The 19536-nt window shown below is 50.8% G+C and overlaps 2 protein-coding genes across 13 annotated transcripts in view; one reads left to right on the top strand and one right to left on the bottom strand.

Annotated features, from left to right (window-relative positions):
* pex5la (peroxisomal biogenesis factor 5-like a) overlaps positions 1 to 10877 on the top strand; it is a 70800-nt gene extending 59923 nt beyond the window's left edge. For 5 of the 6 annotated variants that reach the window (XM_069197435.1, XM_069197438.1, XM_069197437.1 and 2 more), the window contains 4 exons: positions 369 to 578; positions 1274 to 1439; positions 6962 to 7119; positions 7723 to 10877. In XM_069197435.1, the coding sequence (XP_069053536.1) occupies positions 369 to 578; positions 1274 to 1439; positions 6962 to 7119; positions 7723 to 7924 (736 nt within the window). In that variant the 3' untranslated portion in view covers positions 7925 to 10877. The remainder of the gene's footprint in view (positions 1 to 368; positions 579 to 1273; positions 1440 to 6961; positions 7120 to 7722) is intronic. The other variant, XM_069197436.1, reaches the window with a different exon arrangement.
* A 3638-nt stretch (positions 10878 to 14515) lies between these two features.
* Positions 14516 to 19536, bottom strand: part of usp13 (ubiquitin specific peptidase 13) — a 31905-nt gene continuing 26884 nt past the window's right edge. For all 7 annotated transcript variants that reach the window (XM_015360753.2, XM_015360756.2, XM_015360754.2 and 4 more), the window contains 2 exons: positions 19260 to 19344; positions 14516 to 18839 (listed from right to left, as the gene is read on the bottom strand). In XM_015360753.2, coding sequence (XP_015216239.2) covers positions 18743 to 18839; positions 19260 to 19344 — 182 coding nt within the window. In that variant the 3' untranslated portion in view covers positions 14516 to 18742. The remainder of the gene's footprint in view (positions 18840 to 19259; positions 19345 to 19536) is intronic.

The following is a 19536-nucleotide window of genomic DNA, read 5'->3' as shown; positions in this document are numbered from 1 at the left end:
AAAAAAAACAGCTGTAGTTTAACAGAGTCTTGACTATTCCAATTAACGCCTAGCCAGATTAATCCTTCTCCAGGGGTCTTAATAGTCACGAAACAAATTTAAAAAAATCACAAGAAATTTGTCTGTAAGTTACGGAAGAAACGCTACAAATGAGAGGAGGCCTTTCAGCCCATGTAGCTCTGGAGAAATGTTCTCTGATCCGAAGATCTTATCCAGCCATTTCCTGACAGAATCCAGGGCACTGGCTTCAAGGATCTCTCTGGGCAGCTGGAGCCAGCTCCCACAGCCCTGTTCTTGAACATGCTGCCCGTGAGCGCGAACCCTCGCTGGCCCGTGTGAAATACCCGCCTCCGCCCGTCTCCCCGCAGGTGCCTGGAGCTGCACCCCAACAACCTGCAGGCGCTCATGGCGCTGGCCGTGAGCCTGACCAACACCGGCATGCAGCACGAGGCCTGCGAGGCGCTGCAGGGCTGGATCCGCCACAACCCCAAGTACAAGCACCTGGCCAAGAGCCGGGCGCAGCCGCGGGGCTCCCCCCCCGCCACGCGCAGGACGTCCCGCGCCTCCGCCCCGGGCAGGTAGGCAGATCGACCGCCGCCGCCGCGCCCCGCGTGTGTGCGTGTTCGTGTGTGTGTGCGCACATGGGACGAGTCTACAATCTATTGTTTTTACAGCGACTATGATCAGCACATTTTGCACACACCTATATATTTATTTTATTTTAATTTATTTTGTTTGTCTTTTGTTTTATTACTATTCTGATGTCTGTTTTGCTTGTCTTGGGCTGGACTGCTGTAACGCATCAATTTCCCTACGGGATTAATAAAGTCTTATCTATCTGTCTACACCGGCCGCCACACCCCATCGGTCAGTGAGTGCGTTTTTTTTATATACAGGCCAATATTGTACATGAAAATAAACAAAAAACATTTCTTGCTCAAAGCAGGCTGAGAACTGAGGAAGCAGATGGATGTCAGGCGGATGGTCATTTCCAGTTCTTTTTCTGACAGGACAGGTATTCATAAAGTGACGGTCTACTGTGCCTCCACCCTGCGTTTTCAGCTACAGTCTTCTCATTAAAGAAAATACCATCCCAGAACATGCACACACTGCAGCCGGAGATGTTCGTCTGCTGTAAAAACTCTTTTGCTCGGGCTTGCCGAGTCTGGAGGGGGTTTTTAAGGTGGCCGAGGGCAAAAACTAAAGCCTCTGTCAGCCGCTTGCAGTTTCCAGGTGCCTGAGGGGGATCCTGTGTCCTTCTCTCGGCCCCCAGCTCCCTGCTGCTGGAGGTGAGGGAGCTCTTCCTGGAGGCGGTCCAGCAGACCCCGGACGCCATCGACCCAGATCTCCAGACGGGCCTGGGCGTGCTCTTCAACCTCAGCGCCGAGTTCAACAAGGCCGTGGACGCGTTCCACGCGGCCCTCTCTGTCCGGCCCGAGGTAACGCGCCCGGCGTCGGCCTCCAGCACCTCTACGACATCACCATGTGGAAGCGAGAAAAGCCCCGGCCCCGCATTTCAAGAATGCGGCTCTTGCAAATACGTTACAGCTGCTCCGTTCTCCGAGCTCCATTTGAGAATCTCAGAGCAGAGTCAGTGGCCATGTGTGCCCACTAACAGCACCGTGGCTGGGTCAGACTTGTGCAGAGAGCAGTCAGTGGCCAGGTGTGCCCACTAACAGCACCGTGGCTGGGTCAGACTTGTGCACAGAGCAGAGTCAGTGGCCATGTGTGCCCACTAACAGCACCGTGGCTGGGTCAGACTTGTGCACAGAGCAGAGTCAGTGGCCACGTGTGCCCACTAACAGCACCGTGGCTGGGTCAGACTTGTGCACAGAGCAGTCAGTGGCCAGGTGTGCCCACTAACAGCACCGTGGCTGGGTCAGACTTGTGCACAGAGCAGTCAGTGGCCATGTGTGCCCACTAACAGCACCGTGGCTGGGTCAGACTTGTGCACAGAGCAGTCAGTGGCCACGTGTGCCCACTAACAGCACCGTGGCTGGGTCAGACTTGTGCACAGAGCAGTCAGTGGCCATGTGTGCCCACTAACAGCACCGTGGCTGGGTCAGACTTGTGCACAGAGCAGTCAGTGGCCATGTGTGCCCACTAACAGCACCGTGGCTGGGTCAGACTTGTGCCCAGAGCAGAGTCAGTGGCCAGGTGTGCCCACTAACAGCACCGTGGCTGGGTCAGACTTGTGCACAGAGCAGTCAGTGGCCATGTGTGCCCACTAACAGCACCGTGGCTGGGTCAGACTTGTGCCCAGAGCAGAGTCAGTGGCCATGTGTGCCCACTAACAGCACCGTGGCTGGGTCAGACTTGTGCACAGAGCAGTCAGTGGCCAGGTGTGCCCACTAACAGCACCGTGGCTGGGTCAGACTTGTGCAGAGAGCAGAGTCAGTGGCCATGTGTGCCCACTAACAGCACCGTGGCTGGGTCAGACTTGTGCACAGAGCAGTCAGTGGCCATGTGTGCCCACTAACAGCACCGTGGCTGGGTCAGACTTGTGCACAGAGCAGTCAGTGGCCAGGTGTGCCCACTAACAGCACCGTGGCTGGGTCAGACTTGTGCCCAGCGCAGAGTCAGTGGCCAGGTGTGCCCACTAACAGCACCGTGGCTGGGTCAGACTTGTGCCCAGAGCAGAGTCAGTGGCCAGGTGTGCCCACTAACAGCACCGTGGCTGGGTCAGACTTGTGCACAGAGCAGAGTCAGTGGCCAGGTGTGCCCACTAACAGCACCGTGGCTGGGTCAGACTTGTGCAGAGAGCAGAGTCAGTGGCCATGTGTGCCCACTAACAGCACCGTGGCTGGGTCAGACTTGTGCACAGAGCAGTCAGTGGCCAGGTGTGCCCACTAACAGCACCGTGGCTGGGTCAGACTTGTGCCCAGCGCAGAGTCAGTGGCCAGGTGTGCCCACTAACAGCACCGTGGCTGGGTCAGACTTGTGCCCAGAGCAGAGTCAGTGGCCAGGTGTGCCCACTAACAGCACCGTGGCTGGGTCAGACTTGTGCACAGAGCAGTCAGTGGCCAGGTGTGCCCACTAACAGCACCGTGGCTGGGTCAGACTTGTGCCCAGAGCAGTCAGTGGCCACGTGTGCCCACTAACAGCACCGTGGCTGGGTCAGACTTGTGCCCAGAGCAGAGTCAGTGGCCAGGTGTGCCCACTAACAGCACCGTGGCTGGGTCAGACTTGTGCACAGAGCAGTCAGTGGCCATGTGTGCCCACTAACAGCACCGTGGCTGGGTCAGACTTGTGCCCAGAGCAGAGTCAGTGGCCATGTGTGCCCACTAACAGCACCGTGGCTGGGTCAGACTTGTGCACAGAGCAGTCAGTGGCCAGGTGTGCCCACTAACAGCACCGTGGCTGGGTCAGACTTGTGCAGAGAGCAGAGTCAGTGGCCATGTGTGCCCACTAACAGCACCGTGGCTGGGTCAGACTTGTGCACAGAGCAGTCAGTGGCCATGTGTGCCCACTAACAGCACCGTGGCTGGGTCAGACTTGTGCACAGAGCAGTCAGTGGCCAGGTGTGCCCACTAACAGCACCGTGGCTGGGTCAGACTTGTGCCCAGCGCAGAGTCAGTGGCCAGGTGTGCCCACTAACAGCACCGTGGCTGGGTCAGACTTGTGCCCAGAGCAGAGTCAGTGGCCAGGTGTGCCCACTAACAGCACCGTGGCTGGGTCAGACTTGTGCACAGAGCAGAGTCAGTGGCCAGGTGTGCCCACTAACAGCACCGTGGCTGGGTCAGACTTGTGCAGAGAGCAGAGTCAGTGGCCATGTGTGCCCACTAACAGCACCGTGGCTGGGTCAGACTTGTGCACAGAGCAGTCAGTGGCCAGGTGTGCCCACTAACAGCACCGTGGCTGGGTCAGATTTGTGCCCAGCGCAGAGTCAGTGGCCAGGTGTGCCCACTAACAGCACCGTGGCTGGGTCAGATTTGTGCCCAGCGCAGAGTCAGTGGCCAGGTGTGCCCACTAACAGCACCGTGGCTGGGTCAGACTTGTGCCCAGAGCAGTCAGTGGCCAGGTGTGCCCACTAACAGCACCGTGGCTGGGTCAGACTTGTGCCCAGAGCAGTCAGTGGCCACGTGTGCCCACTAACAGCACCGTGGCTGGGTCAGACTTGTGCCCAGAGCAGAGTCAGTGGCCAGGTGTGCCCACTAACAGCACCGTGGCTGGGTCAGACTTGTGCCCAGAGCAGAGTCAGTGGCCATGTGTGCCCACTAACAGCACCGTGGCTGGGTCAGACTTGTGCCCAGAGCAGAGTCAGTGGCCAGGTGTGCCCACTAACAGCACCGTGGCTGGGTCAGACTTGTGCACAGAGCAGTCAGTGGCCAGGTGTGCCCACTAACAGCACCGTGGCTGGGTCAGACTTGTGCACAGAGCAGAGTCAGTGGCCAAGTGTGCCCACTAACAGCACCGTGGCTGGGTCAGACTTGTGCACAGAGCAGTCAGTGGCCAGGTGTGCCCACTAACAGCACCGTGGCTGGGTCAGACTTGTGCACAGAGCAGTCAGTGGCCAGGTGTGCCCACTAACAGCACCGTGGCTGGGTCAGACTTGTGCCCAGAGCAGAGTCAGTGGCCAGGTGTGCCCACTAACAGCACCGTGGCTGGGTCAGACTTGTGCCCAGAGCAGAGTCAGTGGCCAGGTGTGCCCACTAACAGCACCGTGGCTGGGTCAGACTTGTGCACAGAGCAGTCAGTGGCCAGGTGTGCCCACTAACAGCACCGTGGCTGGGTCAGACTTGTGCACAGAGCAGTCAGTGGCCAGGTGTGCCCACTAACAGCACCGTGGCTGGGTCAGACTTGTGCACAGAGCAGTCAGTGGCCAGGTGTGCCCACTAACAGCACCGTGGCTGGGTCAGACTTGTGCACAGAGCAGTCAGTGGCCAGGTGTGCCCACTAACAGCACCGTGGCTGGGTCAGACTTGTGCACAGAGCAGAGTCAGTGGCCAAGTGTGCCCACTAACAGCACCGTGGCTGGGTCAGACTTGTGCACAGAGCAGTCAGTGGCCAGGTGTGCCCACTAACAGCACCGTGGCTGGGTCAGACTTGTGCACAGAGCAGTCAGTGGCCATGTGTGCCCACTAACAGCACCGTGGCTGGGTCAGACTTGTGCACAGAGCAGTCAGTGGCCAGGTGTGCCCACTAACAGCACCGTGGCTGGGTCAGACTTGTGCACAGAGCAGTCAGTGGCCATGTGTGCCCACTAACAGCACCGTGGCTGGGTCAGACTTGTGCCCAGCGCAGAGTCAGTGGCCAGGTGTGCCCACTAACAGCACCGTGGCTGGGTCAGACTTGTGCACAGAGCAGTCAGTGGCCAGGTGTGCCCACTAACAGCACCGTGGCTGGGTCAGACTTGTGCACAGAGCAGTCAGTGGCCAGGTGTGCCCACTAACAGCACCGTGGCTGGGTCAGACTTGTGCCCAGAGCAGTCAGTGGCCAGGTGTGCCCACTAACAGCACCGTGGCTGGGTCAGACTTGTGCACAGAGCAGTCAGTGGCCAGGTGTGCCCACTAACAGCACCGTGGCTGGGTCAGACTTGTGCACAGAGCAGTCAGTGGCCATGTGTGCCCACTAACAGCACCGTGGCTGGGTCAGACTTGTGCACAGAGCAGTCAGTGGCCACGTGTGCCCACTAACAGCACCGTGGCTGGGTCAGACTTGTGCCCAGAGCAGAGTCAGTGGCCAGGTGTGCCCACTAACAGCACCGTGGCTGGGTCAGACTTGTGCCCAGCGCAGAGTCAGTGGCCAGGTGTGCCCACTAACAGCACCGTGGCTGGGTCAGACTTGTGCCCAGCGCAGAGTCAGTGGCCAGGTGTGCCCACTAACAGCACCGTGGCTGGGTCAGACTTGTGCCCAGCGCAGAGTCAGTGGCCAGGTGTGCCCACTAACAGCACCGTGGCTGGGTCAGACTTGTGCACAGAGCAGTCAGTGGCCAGGTGTGCCCACTAACAGCACCGTGGCTGGGTCAGACTTGTGCCCAGAGCAGAGTCAGTGGCCAGGTGTGCCCACTAACAGCACCGTGGCTGGGTCAGACTTGTGCACAGAGCAGTCAGTGGCCAGGTGTGCCCACTAACAGCACCGTGGCTGGGTCAGACTTGTGCCCAGAGCAGAGTCAGTGGCCAGGTGTGCCCACTAACAGCACCGTGGCTGGGTCAGACTTGTGCCCAGAGCAGAGTCAGTGGCCACGTGTGCCCACTAACAGCACCGTGGCTGGGTCAGACATGTGCCCAGTGCAGACCCGGCTGTCCAGCTTGCCCTTGCACATCCGACACTCCTCACGAGAATCACGAGGGCTCGTGGCCCCTGGCTGCCGGAGAGCACTGAGCTCAAGGTCACGCTCTGTGGAGGCAGGATTGCAGTCCAGCCTGAGAGGGAAGCTGCATTCCCACATTAACACATAAACCCTTCAAAGTAACTCTGTTGTATCCTTTTTCTCCACTGTTAGCCACAGAGGTTGGAGTCACATGCCTGCATATTGTCCAGCAGACATCACACACGAGCGCTGTCTTCATGCTGTGTCCTATAGTTCTTATCATTAAACATCTCGAACAGTTTTTTTTTTGATGAAATCATGCATGAATCATCATGGGCAAGATTTTTTCAGAGGAAATCATAGGTCGCATCATAACTGAGCCCAGGCCGACATTCCCCCGAACTCAGCACAATTACACGGCGGGGCCTCATTCATGCAGTGTTTCCTGCCACACTAAATTTACTGCCCTCTCAATGCGAAAGGAGAAACAAACTCGTAAACTCAAAAAAGGAAACATTTAACCAGCCTAAACAACTATTAAAATATCATAAGGGAAAAGATTTACGCGACAGCTTCATTGCAGCTTCGTTTCAGAAAAATATGAGTAGCTGTCAGGTTTGAAGCAGGCTGTTAGGCACTTGCCTTTGTCCCGACATCCCCCGGAGCTGCAGTGTTTGAGGAGGTCTTCCCCCCCCCTGCTGTCTCCAGGACTACCTGCTGTGGAACCGGCTGGGGGCCACGCTGGCGAACGGGGACCGCAGCGAGGAGGCGGTGGAGGCCTACACCAAGGCCCTGGAGCTGCAGCCCGGCTTCATCAGGTCCAGGTACAACCTGGGCATCAGCTGCATCAACCTGGGCGCCCACAGGTCAGCGCCGCTCCCGGGAGGATGTGGGCCGGGACTGTGGCCCAATCCGCAGGCTGAGATTCCACACACGCACGCACGCACACACGCACAACACATCCCCACAGGGAGGCGCCTCTGGCCAAGAGGGAAGCCTGAGGGGCGCCAAGAGACCCAGTAGCTCAGGGCCGGGCCGGGAGCCTGCAGGTGGAAGCTGCAGTCCAGAGACTGGGGGGCTGCAGACCGAGGGGAGGGCATGGTCCGGGTGCAAGCAGGGAGAAGGTCACCCCACATCATCAGTGCACACGCCCTGGTTAGTGCTGGGTCCTCTCCCATTAGACACAGTGCTCTCAGATTCCTGCCAAGCAGATTGCATGACACCCGGTTAGCAGATAATGAGGGACGACTGGACCATTTCATAGCAAGAGCAAGGAGAAAGAAATCCACAGATGCTGCTCATCTCACTGTCCTGACAGACGGCCCATCGTTCCCAACAAATGTGAAATATTTTGTCCTGCAAAAGAGTTGTACTGGGGAGCATGTCCCAGCCTGTTCTCCGACTTGGCTCATCTTTTGTGTGCGTGATTTGTGCCACGTCGTGAATAAAGGGTGTTGCTCTTTTCACAGGGAAGCTGCAAGCAATTTCCTCACAGCCCTGAGCCTGCAGAGGAAGAGCAGAAGTCGGCAGCTGTCTCACCAGGTCATGTCGGGAAATATCTGGGCAGCCCTGAGAATAGCTCTGTCCATGATGGACCAGCCAGAACTCTTTCAGGCCGCCAACATAGGCGACCTGGACTTACTCATGAGGGCCTTTAAGCTGGACATGTGAAGACCATGGTTTGTCAAGAATACGGGAATCCAAAGCTGTATATATTTTTTACAAAAGAAACAGAAGTCCAGTATGGCTACTGAGGCCAGACTGAATGAAGAGCACTTTGCAGTCCTGGGGATGTGCTTGAAGAAGACTAGGATGGATTTGCACTGAGCTTGGCGATTTTCTGACAAGAGCACAAGAGCCAAGACTAGAGGAGATTGTACTGTACGAGTATGCCTTAGAGAAAACGGGAAAAAAGTCAGTTAGAAATTTGAAGTAGAATTAGAAATGTTTTGATGCCACTGAAATGGACTGGAGTTATACCAGTACTTTATACTTCATGGCCTGAGTGTCCGAGCAATAGCGCATCACGCACCTGGGTGTTAGGATGAACCAGAAGCAAACTCACACAATGAAAAAGAGTTTGTATGTTTGTATGAAAAACTGCTGCTGATACCCATTTGAGTCCATCCTCATTCCCAGGGCTCACGGCACGAGGGCCTATACTAGTTTCTAGTATATGTTTCGCCTGCATTTGTTTCATTAGCCTTGTATATTTCTAAATGTTCTAATTTTCCGTGCTTTAAGATTCCAAACTCCGCATGTGAGCATTTCCGGCAGCTCAGGTTAGGATATCTCCGAGATCCCGAGACAGTCGTCTCCCCTGATGCATGTGTGCACTAAAGAAAACAAACCCCTCGACACGAAACCAAAATTCTTTTCATTGTGTATTTGCTCACTTGCTCTACCTTGGCTTAGCAGCACCTGTTAGGCGACTTGTAAGCTTTACTGGAAACGCATGCTTCATTTTCCTTTTAAATATAAGGACCGCTTCTCACAGGGCCATCACGAAGTGCACAGTGAAGGGTCTCGGATGTTTGTTCATCGTGCGCATTGTTTTACTTTCTGTGCACAACTTTCTGTTCAAAGGAGCTCCCCGCTGAAGACAGACCACACTCAATGGCGTTTGGTGTATTAAGCCAGACAGAATGGGAACAGTGGGCAGTGACTGAAGTCCTGCATGCTGGCTTACTGGGTGGTATTTTATGTACTATTGCACAACAGACTTGCAGCTCAGATGTCAGAATCTTCTTACCACACCGATTACATAAATCGTCATTGTATCGGGACTGCACTTCATCTTGAATCTGCATCCTTTCACAGGTTCCTGTGTAACATTCTTCCTTCACAAACCGGGATGCTCTGCAGATTGACCCTCTGGACGGCCTGAGTGGGGCAGAGGGGAAGTGGAATTCCGCACGGCCCAAAAGCCCGAAAGGAAATGATCCGAGACGCAGCCCCTGCTGTGGCAGTTACTACGTTACTTCTTGTGCTGGCAAAAGTCCCGCGTGGAACAGCGGCCGAGGCTGGGTGAACGGTTTGGTGCAGCGCTCTGTCCTTTCCATCCCGTCTTCACCCACACGGGCACAGCTCCATGATGGAAAACAGCATCCAAAGAGGAAACAACCCACCCGTTTTACCGTCACTTCACTGCAAAAATAGCAGTGCAGTACAGTAAAACACGAGCGCCTGAAGACCTGAGAAAGTAGAGGGGTCTGATTCAGTGAGGACCTGCGTCCACGGGCCCCTGAGGCTGCCACTCCACCAGACCACTCACTTCTCTGCCAGGGGCTCCCTTCCTCAGGGAGACTGGCACTCCAGCTGTGTAGTGCTGGTCTCGGCTTCAGGAAGCACCCAGCCAGGGGTATTTCAAGTCTCTCACCCCCAGCTCCCTCTCTAACACAAATACCATTTCCTGTTTCCAGCTCCTGGGATGTTGTCCTGCATCCAGTCCGGAGCTCCGTCAAGAGCAGGCTTCCATTCCTGCTGAGCACCTGGTTACGTAACGTGATCCTTTAGCCAACGCTTCCCCTCAGCTCTTTAATTGATCCCAGCACCTCCAGAGGCTGTGGGCTGGTCCTGGAAACGGTTCTACACATCCTTTGCAGCTGTCCTCAGTCGGCCTGTAGCTACTGGACACACTACCCTGGCCCAGTTGAGCTAGTAACCAGTTCAGCTGACACAAACGAGCTCGTGTGGAAATGAAATGAGCTGACTCAACTGCCTTCAGGTCCAGAGGGTAAGCACAGCCACATGAACCCAACGAGGCTGGGACGCTTCACAGCACAAGAAGCTGAAAGCTGCTAATCTCCCAGCTCGTTGTGTACAGTACATATCATTGATTCTCACAGCCACAGAGCACTTGTACTGAAGGAAAAGGAGACTGTGCTCAGCAGCAGTGTGGATGTTGGGGGTGACAGAGAGGGGGGTGTCCAGATGTCAGCAGCAGCTCCCCAGCGTGGCTTGATCCCACCACATCACCTTAACAGCCTCTTAATGAATCAGACCCACGGCTATTTTTGCATTAGAAAATTCTAAGATTTCAATTTAAATGCAGAGTCCTACTTAGAAATCTTATTTTTTTAAATGTTGCATTTTGAATTTATTGCATAGGTCTTCTATGATATACTAGATTATAATAACAATGTGTTGATCTAGGATGTCAAACATCTTTTATAGAAAGGAGCTTTTATCATCTCAGGTATGATAAATCAGTTAACTGCATGCTCTGGAATATTGATCAAGAAATGCTGCATGCAAGACTTCTGGTTTTTTGAATGCTTAATTAATTTGTTTTTATGCATGAAATGTTCACAAGACATTTTCTTCTTTTACTTATTTCTATAAATATATATTCTAGTGAAATGACTATTTCTCATTACAATGCACTTTTTGACCTTCTTGGACTTTCTTTTATATATGTATAATATATATATTTACTGTATTAAATAAAGTTTTGATGCACAGAATGACCTACATGTAGTACATCATAGTACACAATAATATTTACTGGCTACCTAAAATAAACAATGACTACTCTTCTCATACAAAAAAATGATCTGAAGAAATCTGTCGGGATTCCAATCCTTGTTAAATCAAATCTTTCAAAATTAAAAAAGTAATACTTTTTAAGTCTATTATTTGTCTTTATTTCCCTTGAAAATTAGCTTAACTGAGCTCGGCCCACAACTTCAGGAGGACAGTCCTGACTGCGTCCACATCCACCACCCTCAACCTCTGGCTTCTAACACCCCTCTCCTAGCAGTGGTTTCTCCCCACCTCTCCCCCCACCCCTGCAGCAGCTGCTTGGGTTCTTCCACTTAGATTTATACCTAAATAATAATAATAATAATAATTCCTCACACTCACAAAGAGCGCTTTTCTGGACACTCCACTCAATGCTCTTTACAGGTCATGGGGATCCCCTCCACAGCCACCGGTGTGCAGCCCCACCTGGATGATGCAACAGTACACTCCCCACACACCAGCTCTCAGTGGGGAGGAGAAGAGAGTCATGAAGCCAGTTCAGAGAGGGGGATTATTAGGAGGCCATGACTGGAAAAGGGCAGGGGGGGGGGAATTTGGCCAGGACACCAGGGGTAACACCCCCACTCTTCTCAAGAAAGTCTCTGGGATTTTTAATGACCACAGAGCGTCGGGACCTCGGTTTTAAGTCTCATCCCAAGGACGGAGCCTTTTTACAGTGTAGTGTCCCCATTAATATACTGGGGCATTAGGACCCACACAGACTGCAGGGTGAGCGCCCCCTGCTGGCCCCACTAACACCTCTTCCAGCAGCAACCTTTGTTTTTCCAGGAGGTCTCTCATCAGGGTACTGACCAGGCTCACACTGCTGAGCTCCAGTGTGAGCGACCTTCTGGCTTAAATGCTAAGAGTATGAGAAACTAAATATAGGAAGACACCATATTGGCAGACAGATATGCTACAACTGCTGTCACAAAAAAAAACTAATGGCTAATTGAAAATGAAGGAGATGAATGTAACAGTGTATCCACTAATGTTTAGTTGACACTGCTTACATCTTCCTGACATTATGGAGAATCCATAAAAAGGCAAACGAAGCCCTGGGCTATACAGTCAAAAGTGTAGAACTGAAACCCAGGGCTGTTGTGGTCAAATTGCTCCAATTGGCCTTATTCAGAATATTGCGTATGACCTTGGTTGCTGATCTGGAATCAGTCCAAAAGAAGAACACAGAAACATAATGTGGGGCTTAAGGAAGGGTCCTACACTGACAGGCAAGAGGATCTGAAACATTTCAGTTTTGAACAGAGGAGACTACGAGGGAACCTAAAACAAATATTCACAATCCTCAAAATTCACTGACAAAGACAGCCCAGGACATTTCCTCAGAACGAGCCGTGAGGACAAGAGCCAGAGAGCACAGGTGAAAACTAGGAGAAAGTGCATTTAAGACCAAGAAAACAAGACACATCTTCACCCACAGTAAACAAGGTACACAGGCATCTGGTTGAACCCGGTACCTTGACTTCCTTCACTACATGACTGGGCCATAACCTCTCCTCCGGTGGGGGCAGGGAGGCTTCTGATCTTGTCCTTGTGGCCAGTCAGGCCTTCCATCCACTAAGTGGGTTAAGACAATCAAAAATCTAATTACTCCTGTCATTCGGCCCTAATTAAGGTCGATTGAATTTTTACAGTGTGCAGATCCTGAGCATGAAGTTCATATTAACCATGAGGATAAATAAGAAAATAAGCCATTGGGGAAAAAAATATATATATATATAAATTGCCCATTTTAAGACTCTGCAACTTCTATTAAAATCCGTTCATGCTTATAAAGTCCTGAAAAGTTAATCTGCAAATATGTCACAGGAAGATTCCAGTTAAACATTCTTCACCACAATTCCAAATCCATTTCTAGGACTGCCGATGACTTGGTCAACCTGGTTTACAAACCACTTAAGCAAAAAGTAAAAACACTGCTTAGTTTTAAACCTTAAATCCATCAATTCACATCGCATAGACAATTTGTTAAAAAGATGTTAAGTTTGTTATCAAAGTAGTTGTGCCTTAATGCCCTAATGCCCAGAGGCAGTGCTATTAATGTTTCATAATTCTTCTAAAGGAAAAAAACCCATAGCAGAGCATCCCAGCACTGCCTGCACAGGCTTCAGCTGCAGACCATTACAGGTTGGGAAACACAACTCACGTGCACTAGAAAAGTAACTATATACTCCCACTGAAATACAGAAAGCAATAGATCTGTTGCTGAGATAAAGGAAATTTCCAACACTCCTCTGTCAGGCACTTGATTACTTCCAAGCTCACTGTTATTTCTAATCAAGAAAGACAGCTTTCACAATAAGCCTTTGATCCATTTGAAGAGGCCAGGAATTTCATTTTAGAGGCATTGTGAAGCTCTGATTGCAGGTCATTACTGCTGTGCACCACCAGGTTGGACCTGGGCAATTAATCACACCGCTTATGAAAATCTAGGCTCCATCAGCTTTGCCCGGCCTGCAACACAGTGCAGGCAGTCTGCGGCTTTCAAGGCGTTTCTTAAAGCACAGAAGGGTAAATCTGGCAGCTGGTGAAATGCTCCTTCATACCAATCACAGAACAGGGCCTCGGAGAGAGGTAGCGCTCAGGTCTCTCCATCAAACTGCTCTTCCCGCTGTTGTCGAAAAATGTTCAGAGGAGGAGAAGGCATGTTAATCATCAGCAGGAAGTGTGTACCAGTATCTGCCATCAGCAGGTTGAGCCTGGCCAGTACTTGGAGGGGAGACTCCTGGGAAAGCTGAGGCTGCTGCTGGAAGAGGTGTTAGAGGGGCCAGTAGGGGGCGCTCACCTTGCGGTCTGTGTGGGTGACACTATACTGTAAGAAGGTGCCATCCTTTGGATGAGATGTAAAACCGAGGTCTCTCCTCTCTCGTAAAACCAGACTCTTTGTGGGCACTTCTTAAAAGAGTAGGGGTGTTACCCCAGTGTCCTGGCCAAATTTCCCCCCTGGCCTTTACCAATCATGGTCTCCTAATAACCCCCATCTATGAACTGGCTTCATCACTCTGCTCTCCTCCCCACTGAGAGCTGGTGTGTGGGGAGCGGACTGGATGGTGGAGGGGATCCCCATTACCTGTAAAGGGCTTTAAGTGGAGTGTGCAGAAAAATGCTATATAAGTACAAGAAATTATTACTGATAAATAATAATAAAATAATAATATCCCAGCTCTTACAAAGAGCGTCATAGGATCTTCAATTACTTTTTAAATGCAATCACAACCTCAGTTTTACAACTCATCCACATGATGGCTTCTACAACTCAGTGGCCCCAAGTCCCACACTGGGGCGTTGGTTTGGAAATTCCGGCGCGGAGACCAGAGCGCCACCTACTGGCCCACCAGCACTACTAACAGCAACAACTGGATTTCCATGAATGTCTCCCAACCCTGTACTGATCTGCCCAAGCCCTGTTCAGCTTCCAAGACCAGGCGAGACCAGGCTAAGAGGTACACTGGTGAGTGAACTCCCACACAGAATAAGGTCCGACACATGGAAGAGAACATGCACAGGAGGGCGTGACTTAATAGAAAAAAAGCCAGTAACAGATTTTAACATGCAAAAGGCTAGCTCATCAACAGCATGTAGGATAATAACGTTTCTGAATAACACCACAGGTGCGAGCAACACCACAATGACAATTCCGATTACCGATGGACAGAATCTTATCAAACACACAACTGACAAAACTGACCAAACAAATTCACCAAATAATGACAAAAATTCAACAAGTTTTGAATTTATTGAACCATCCTAATGTTAAGAGTGAGCAGTACCAGTGTAGTTAGTAGTTAGTTCTCCGCCCAGTGTTTCTTCGATCATCGCTGGTGAAGCAGAGAGCAGGACTACAGCCAGCCAGCCTCTCCACAGTCGATTTGACCAGAGAGCTCACTCTGCAAGAGCAAGACACTCCTGCCACTGAAATTAAACCACACCGACAAGAAAGCAGGGTGTCTTTGACAAGGACTACATGTGGAGAACCCAGCGTAGACAAAACAGGACTGGCACAATCTTGTTTGCGAAAAGAATAATCCAATAAAAACAGGTGAAAACTTTCCTTCACCAAATTTATGAAAAAAAATAAAATTGTACAATTGTAATGACCAAATGTCAATGTTCAGTGCGTGTGCAGATAATACATAAACAATTAAAACCGTGTGGTAACGCAGAGATAAACTGTACGTTTCCCAGCTCTTACAGGTCACACAGAGAGACAGTCAGGGTGGCAGAATGACATTGTCATCCTACACAACACCTTCGGGTTTCCACTCCAGCCCCTCTGGATAAACTCAGGCCTTAACTGAGCTATCAAGCTGCTTAACTGGAATATTGGCAGGTTTTTTCTCTACTCGGCACTTTGGGATTTTATTTTTAAAGGCAACTCTGATGTTCAAGAGGTAAAAACAGCCAAACAGTTCAGATTAATCCCGTTATTGGGCCAGTTAGGGGTTCAGCTGTAACCGAGAGGCCGAGTGAAAGCAAACCCAGCAGGTGTGTGTCTCCACGGCCAGGACCGGAAACTCCTGGCCTACAGTATCCCCCAGAACATCGCCAGCACCACAAGCAGCGGCAGACTACAAGACTATAGACTAGAGCTTATAGCTTACAGCATACAGCACAACAGCCAGGAAACAGAGGAGCAAAGAACCAAAAAGGCACAGAACAGGTGGGCAGAGGACAGGGAGCTTAGAGGGAACTGAAACAGACGACAGGACTTGCATAGTAACCTTGAAGATTTCCAGTTGGGCTGCACAGACTTTGCATCACAAAGGGAGAACTGGCAGCCACAGACGTTATTGATCTGGCGTCGACAGCGAGATTAGTACAAAACTCCCTAAAAACACATCATATCGTCACATGCACAGACTGGCTGTTCACTTTACAGGAAAAATTTTTAAAAAACGAATCACAAGGGAGCAGCTGACACGCAACAAAAGGGACGGCGAAAGTGCAGTGAAAATCTCTGCACAAGTCACGGCCGAGTTCATGGTGTACCAAAAACAGAGGTTTATTTCATCCATACTACAGACACACCAGTTGAAAACTATGCCCTTGGAACACAGAAGCAGCTGGTACCATTTACACTGTGCCTACAGCACTACTGTTCACTAGAACAACATGCGTTCTTTAAATATTGCACTTATACTCAGCAAACATTCTCAGTGCAGTACCACATTCAAGGCAGGCGGAGTTATTTTTCTGTACTTCAGCATCGCCTATGACTACAAACGTTACATAACATTAACTAAAATACATTTTTGATATGGCTAAATTGAATCCTTCAGAGATGCAAATAACTTTGGTGAAATGAGGAAGACGACCCTTGAAATTTCACAAGAGAGCGACCGATTAGCTATGGGTCGTGTTACGATTTTCTTGGGAAACTTCAAAACAGCTCAGCACCACAGGGAACACATTCAGACTTCAAAAAACTGAACTGAGACTTTTAAATGTGATAAAAGTACATTCTTTACCATTTATAGGGCACTTTAAGGAGCACAGTTGTAATGTAATAAACCAGTCCATTTCAGTTTATTCAGTTGGTTATGGTAGTGGGAATGGTGGGGAGACTAGACTTTTGAGGAAAAAAACACAGTTCTGTGGAAAAAAAATCTAAGTATTTACAAGAGACAGACTGTGCTTGTTCTTCAGCTAAGGGGAGGGGGTATAGATGGCTCCCCTCCACACCTCCATATTTCTGTAAAGAGCTGTTCTAGTTACTCTCAGGGTAGCTGGTTCCCCCAGAGACACCCCACTGCCACTGTGCTGAAGGCATGCTGTCCGTTCTCACTCCAGGAACGGGTCTAACTCTGGAGTGCAGCGTGCACACTAACCAGCGGTGTTCTGAAACACCTGGGAGGTGTATGTCATGAGCACAAAGCCGCCAGGCACAGCCTAGAGGCTGGCAGCCCCCGATATGTTTGGAGACCCGTCTGCGTGAGCTCGGGGTCCTTTGGAGATCCGTTTGTGCTCAAAACGGAGATTAACCAGATATCGTTCAGTACCTCACACAGAAAACCCCAGTTCTCCAACCTAAGAACTGAATAGTGAGAGACGATCACGGTTGCGCAGTCATGTCATGTCAAGGACCTGTAAAATGGTGGAAAGAACCCACAGAATCATTGATTAGTGTGTAAAGATATGACTCTTGAGGGAGGAGCGGGCCTGGATATTTGCACACTTAAACACAGTGCACCGTACTCTGTCCACTACAGTGGTCAGCCGTAGATTCTTCTCAACAACGTTTTTTTTTTTAACCAGATCACAACGTGTCATTTTCACTTTCCCAGACAGCTACGATCCCCAAACTGCGGTTTCCCTCGGACTGTCCCAAAAGTTATTGCTCCGGGCAACAGAAAGCACCACAGTGTTTTACCTCAGCTGGCAAAATCACAACTGCCAACATTTTGGTTGAGATCACCAACTCCTACGGTTTTGGCACAATTAATTGAAACGCCACCTACTTTCCACAACAAAACTGACGAACAGACGGGTCAAGGTAATGCTGGAGGTTTTCTTCGTACAAAGCAATCTAGGTTGTTCTATAATTAAAGTGCTTTACAATAAAACTTTGTTTAAATTATACAGCATCAAAGACAAGATGGTTTTAGTTTCTTTGACAAAAGAAACCCAGGCACTAATGAGGCCTTCTGAAGAATCCTTCTGCAGCTGTTCTCAGCAGGCAACTACAGTGACGACTGTGGACACTCGTGTGTCCGGACTGACAGGTAGACCGCAGAGGAAGAGCTAAGGTCACTTCATACACTGGGAAGGAATTCATTAACTCAACACCGTCAAACGCACACCTGCGGCACATAACAGAGCAGCTCAAGTGAAAGACAGCCACAAGCAGCATCCCCTCTGGCAGAGCCGTGGGGACAGGGACAGACCTCGAAATGGCCACAGCTCCTGTTTCCTAGAAGCCCGACAGCCCGATCCTCTCTCTCCCGAGAAGCTTTTTAAGCTGCTTTGAGGTTCCGCTCAGATGCGATGCCCTTTCCTTCATCCCATCATTCTGGGTTTTTTTTTTTTAAGAATACATGAAAAGGCAGGAACAGGTGGAGACTGGATCTCTACATCTGTAATGATTCATTTACATTAATAACACAAAAACTTCATCAACCTTCTTCATTAGTCATATCCATTAACCAGCCACCACAACCAGATGTGGCACCTACACACGTCTCCACAGAGGTCCTCCCAGTTTCAGGAACCGACCTGTGAAAGAACAATATCTGCTTAGTGCTTGACCCCCTTGTAGTTGCCAAGGCAACACCCCCAATGGGATTTGAACCCATGGCCCCCAGGTAATGAAGCCAGATCCTTAAATAACACACTGCCTTCCCTCTCACATCTGCAGCTCTACACTAACGTGCTCCTGATGCTGGTGGGGGCAGAGCCAGGGGTTTTAGAACTCATTGGCTCCCTGGACAGGTCTTTAAACTGCAAAGGTGCTGCAAGTCTGGGACACACTGTTTCCTCCAAGATCGGGCTGTTTTTCACTTGCGCCAGTCTGAGAACACAAGAGCTAAGGACTCTGTGGATGTTCTGTTCCGAAACATTCAGGAAAATAAAAAGTCTCCTAGAAAATTAAGGCTTTTTAAAATGTTATGCCAACAACAACAAAAAAATCATGAAAAAAAAAGCCCAAAAAACTTTTGATATACAAGGCATCGCACAGCTGCTTTTGGTAACTAAATTGCACGCGTCTTCTTTCACATCTACCCTTGACAAACACACGGAAATTCACGTCGAACATCTCACGGACACACAGAAAAGATTCCCTCTTGTACTGGGCCTGAACGCGACATGGCGGCCATCTCCCAGTGCTCCCCCACTTCGACCCACAGCTCTCGCCCTGGTGTCCAGGCCGCTCCTCCAGCGTGGACAGGTCTCGATTTCCGCTGGCTGGAGCACCACGGCTCTGAGGCTGGCTGCCAGGGCTCAGGCCTAGCTGCTGGCCAGCCGCTGGTAAAAGTAGATGTAGCCCAAGTCCTTAGGAGGCCTTTCGGAAAGACTCACTTTGTGGTCATTGTAGATCACCCATCTAGAGAGGACAGACAGGACGCCGGAGTCAGGGCCTGCAGCAGGAGGCACTGCCCTGCCACACACGCATGGCTGCAGCTATGCAACAGCCGGTACAAGGAAAGGAATAAGGCATAAGGCCTTCTGTTTGACCCCATAAGACCATCACTACTGGAGGCCCTGCGTCCTCATTCTACCTTGCCTGTCTCGCCATCGTCAAGCCAAACTGCTCTCCCAGAGACCCCATGCACGAGACAGAGGGTGTGGAGTAGTGTGGGGGGGGGGGTCCTCGTTTTCAAGACATCGGACTCGAGAAGCATGAACCCACACCACACCTCCGCCCACTGAACCGCCCGCCTTTGAGCAGCGTGACAGACAGACCAGAAGTCTTATTGTGCAGGCCGCCCAGGAAGAGAGAACACATCCCATCAGCATCACTCACCTGCCCTCCTTTTTAATGTGGCAAACATAATGGCCGCACATCGTGGATGTTCCCATGTGGCTGATAAAGGCAAAGAGCTCGTAGCCTGCAACACAAGAACAGGAGACCAGCTCTGAGGTCCACAGCCGCTCAAGCAAACTCAACAGTCATGACGCACTTGGTATTCTTTGCTGGGGTGCCATTCCCCTCAAAATAAAACATGCCTTTCTCTCAGGGAATGGTCAAAAAAAGCAATTACATTTCAGAGGAGACAAACGACAAGAGTGCACGCTCATTT

This window comes from Lepisosteus oculatus, chromosome 13, assembly GCF_040954835.1.
Source record: "Lepisosteus oculatus isolate fLepOcu1 chromosome 13, fLepOcu1.hap2, whole genome shotgun sequence".
NCBI classification, from domain to species: Eukaryota; Metazoa; Chordata; class Actinopteri; order Semionotiformes; family Lepisosteidae; genus Lepisosteus; species Lepisosteus oculatus.
The sequence above is the reverse complement of the archived record's forward strand: the minus strand, read 5'-3'. Positions and strand labels throughout refer to the sequence as shown.